General features: G+C 68.5%; 1 protein-coding gene across 2 annotated transcripts; it reads right to left on the bottom strand.

The window, feature by feature from the left end:
• Nucleotides 1–1,198: 1,198 nt before the first annotated feature.
• Nucleotides 1,199–3,619, bottom strand: RXRB (retinoid X receptor beta). Of its 2 annotated transcripts, none has more exons than XM_083814623.1 (6): nucleotides 3,285–3,619; nucleotides 3,069–3,168; nucleotides 2,020–2,152; nucleotides 1,819–1,910; nucleotides 1,617–1,722; nucleotides 1,199–1,535 (listed from the first exon to the last, which is right to left on the bottom strand). In XM_083814623.1, the coding sequence occupies exons 1-6, from the start codon at nucleotides 3,372–3,374 to the stop codon at nucleotides 1,388–1,390; spliced, it is 669 nt and encodes a 222-aa protein (XP_083670749.1). In that variant the 5' UTR covers nucleotides 3,375–3,619; the 3' UTR covers nucleotides 1,199–1,387. The 2 variants fall into 2 exon arrangements, with proteins under 2 accessions (XP_083670749.1, XP_083670748.1); XM_083814622.1 differs by having other exon boundaries at nucleotides 3,069–3,198; nucleotides 3,285–3,616.
• Between the last annotated feature and the right edge of the window lie 8 nt (nucleotides 3,620–3,627).

Raw genomic sequence — 3,627 nt, 5'->3', positions numbered from 1 at the left:
GTCCTATGTCCCCATCCCATGTCCCCATCCCCTCTCCTGGGTCCCCATCCCATGTCCCCATCCCCTCTCCTGGGTCCCCATCCCATGTCCCCATCCCCTCTCCTGGGTCCCCATCCCATGTCCCCATCCCATGTCCCCTGTCCCCATCCCACAGCCCCCCTCCTGTCCCCACCTCAGCCCCGTCCCCAAACCCCAGTCCCCATCCCATGTTCTGGACCCCATCCCATGTCCCCATCCCCTGTCCCATGTCCCCATCCCGTGTCCCCATCCCCTGTCCCCATCCCATATCCCACGTCCCCCTCCCCTGTCCCCCTCCCCTGTCCCCCTCCCGTGCCCCCATCCCATGTCCCCCTCCCCTGTCCCCATCCCATGTCCCCCATCCCATGGCCCCTGTCCCCATCCCATGGCCCCTGTCCCCATCCCATCCCCATCCTGTCCCCATCCCCACCTCATCCCCCCCCCCCCAAACCCCCGTCCCCATCCCAAACCCCTGCCACCCCCCAGACCCCCCCCACCTCCCCCAGTCCCCCCCCCCCCAGAGGTGACCCCCCCGTGGGACGTGGCAGCGCCCCCCCCCAGGTGACGTGCGTGCCCCCCCCACCCGCCCCGGCCCCCGCCCAGGCGCAGACACTCGGCCCCTTGAGCGCGCACAGAGCCGCCTCTGTGCTCCCGGGGGGGGGCCCCCCCGCCGCTATTCCAAAACCTGGAATTTAGACCCAAAAATAGCCCCGGGGGGGGGGCGCACACACACACACACACCCGGAGCCCCCCCACCGAGAAGCAGCAACTTTAATCACTGAACTCCGAAGCAACGGGGGGGGGGGAGAGGGGTTGGTTTTTTTTTTAGGGGGGGGGGCAAACGCCGAAGCTGAAATAAAACCACGAGGAGAGGGTGGGGGGGCGGGGGGGGTAGGACCTACAATAAAAACAACCCCCCCGCCCCCAGCCCAGGGAGAGGAGTGGGGGGGGGGGGGGGCGCGCAAGGGAGACCCCCCCCCCCGGGCCCCCTGCTGCATAGTGGGGGGGGGAAGGGGGGGGATTCAAAGTGCTATCCGGGTGCCTGAGTGGTGGGGGGGCCACGGGGGGGGGGGGCTGCCCCCCCCCGCCCCCCCCGGGGCACACCACGGTTGGGGCCCCCCCCCTCCCCCCGGCCGCAGGGCACCGGCACCCCGGGGCCTGAATATTTTTTGGGGGGGGGGGGGGGGGGACATGGTTATTATACAACGAGGGGGGGAGGGACCGGCCCCTGGGTTATTTTTTTTGGGGGGGGGGGGACACATGGGGAGCCCCCAGCCCCCCCCAGGGGGGCCCTGCCGCCTCCCCCCCCCCTTTTTTTCCGGGGGGGGCCCCCCACCCCAATTGTTTTTTTTTTGGGGGGGGGGGTCTCTCAGGACAGCTGGTGGGGGGCCTCGAGCATCTCCATGAGGAAGGTGTCGATGGGGGTGTCCCCGATCAGCTTGAAGAAGAAGAGGTGCTCCAGGCACTTGAGGCCAATGGAGCGCAGCGCCGGCAGGCGGAGCAGCAGCTTGGCGAACCTGCGGGGGGGCTTATTAAACATGGGGGGGGCGCAGAAACCCTAAAAGCCCCCCCCACACTTAAAAAACCCCCCTTCTTACCGGCCCTGCTGCTCGGGGTACTTCTGCTTGCAGTAGGACTCGAGCGAGGCGTAAACCTTCTCCCGCAGCAGCTCCACCTCGCCCGGGTTGGAAAGCCCCTTGGCGTCTGGGGGGGGGGGGGGTTAAAATTAATGTGGAGGGGGTAAAATTAACGAGGGGGGGTTAAAATAAAGAGGGGGGGGGTCCTTGGGGGCGTCCCTACCGGGGTTGAAGAGGATGATGGCGCGGAGGCAGCCCAGCTCCGTCTTGTCCATGCGCATGTCCCGCATCTTGGAGACCAGCTCGGTCAGCACCCTGCCGCCGCACCCCCGAACGGAGCGAGTCAAAAAATGTGGGGAGGGGGGCGGGGGGAAGCCCAGAGAGCGCACCCCATCCCCCCCCCCCCCCCCCCGAGGCCCCCCACCTATCGAAGATGGCCCCCACGCCGGCGCTGTGGGCGCTGTTGCGGTGCACGTGGAGGCCGGTGGCCAGCAGGATCCCGTCCTTGACCGAGATGGAGCGGTGCGAGAAGGAGGCGATGAGCAGCTCGTTCCAGCCTGCGGCACCGGGTGGGTCGTCAGCCGCCCCCCCCCCCCATCCCCCGGCCCCACAGCGACCCCCTCCCCCCCCCCGGGGGGGGCCAACGGCACCCCCAGACCCCAAACGCCTCCTCTTGTCCTCCCCCGACCTCTCCCGGGCGTTTTCCGTTCCTGGTTGTAGGTTCTCCCTCCCCAGACCCCCAAATTCCAACCCCCAGACCCCCAAATTCCAACCCCCAGACCCCCAAACTCCAACCCAGAACCCCACCGTGCCCCTAAATCCTACTCCCCAGACCCCAAAATCCCCCCTCCCAAATCCCCCAAATTCCCTGCCCCAGACCCCCAAAATTCCTTCCTCCAGGCCCCCAAATCCCAGTCCCCAGACCCCAAAATTCCCCCTCCCAAATCCCCCAATTCCACCCCCCAGACCCTCAAATTCCCCCCTCGGACCCCCAAATCCCACCCCCAGACCCCCAAATTCCCCCTCCAGACCCCCAAATTCCCCCCTCCCAATCCCCCATCCCCCAAATCCTGCCTCCCAAATCCCCAAATCCCCCTCCCCCAGGCCCCAAATCCCCCCCAATCCCCCAAACACCTTCCTCCTGCCCCACACGACTCCCCCCACCCCCCAACACCCCCCCCACGGGGCAGACACCCCCCGTGCCACCCCCCAATCCCCCTCCTATGGGGCCGCAGCTCTCCAGATCCCCCTTCCACAACCCCAGCCCCCCACCTTCAGACCCCAAACCCCCCCCATTTATGGGATATCCCCCCCCAAAGGACACAAACCCCTTCCTCCACCCCTTCCAACCGTTCCTCCCCCCCCCCCACAACCGTCCCCCTACAATTCGCCCTTACGGGGCGGACGCCAACCCCCCGCAGCCCCCCCCGCCCCGCCCCGGGGACCCCCCCGACCCCAAACCCCGGGGCTCACCCGCCCGCAGCAGGATCACTTGGTCGTCCAGGGGCAGCTCGGAGAAGTGCGGGATCCTCTTGGCCCACTCCACCAGCGTGAAGAGCTGCTTGTCCGCGGCCTGGCAGATGTTGGTCACCGGGTCATTGGGCTGATGCGGGGGGGGACGCAAGGGGGGGTCAGCAGGGCGGCGCCCCAAATCCCCCCCCCATCTCCTCTCTCTCCCCCGGTGCTCACCGAGCTGCCCCCGGTGCCGGAGCCGTCCACGCTTTGGTCCGATTTCTGCTCGACGGCCAGCTCGGCCTCCAGGATTTTCTCCACCGGCATCTCCTCGTTGGCGCTGGCCCCCAGCTCGCCCTCGCCCTCCTTCTCCTTGCCCCGCTGCCGCTCCTCCTGCACGGCTGGGGCGGGACGAAGGGGGTTGGGGGGTCAAACGAACGAGGAGGGGTCTCGGTGCGGTGGCGAGGGGGGGCCCATAGGGGCGGCGGCCGCGAGAAGGATCTAGAAGCCACCCCGCGTTCGGCGAGGGCACCGCCGCGCGGAGCCCGTAAGCAAGGCGGTTCCGCGCCTCCGCAGGGGC

This window comes from Anser anser, assembly GCF_964211835.1.
Source record: "Anser anser genome assembly, chromosome: 31".
Lineage (NCBI taxonomy): Eukaryota > Metazoa > Chordata > Aves > Anseriformes > Anatidae > Anser > Anser anser.
This window is presented reverse-complemented; position numbering and strand designations above follow the sequence as displayed.

Coding starts and splice junctions, on each gene's coding strand:
- RXRB (XM_083814622.1), bottom strand. CDS start 3,374: ATGCCGGTGGAGAAAATCCTGGAGGCCGAGCTGGCCGTCGAGCAGAAA. Junction 1,911..2,019: donor GTGGGGGCCATCTTCGATAG/GTGGGGGGCCTC, acceptor GTGCGGCGGCAG/GGTGCTGACCGAGCTGGTCT. Junction 1,723..1,818: donor CATCATCCTCTTCAACCCCG/GTAGGGACGCCC, acceptor CCCCCCCCCCAG/ACGCCAAGGGGCTTTCCAAC.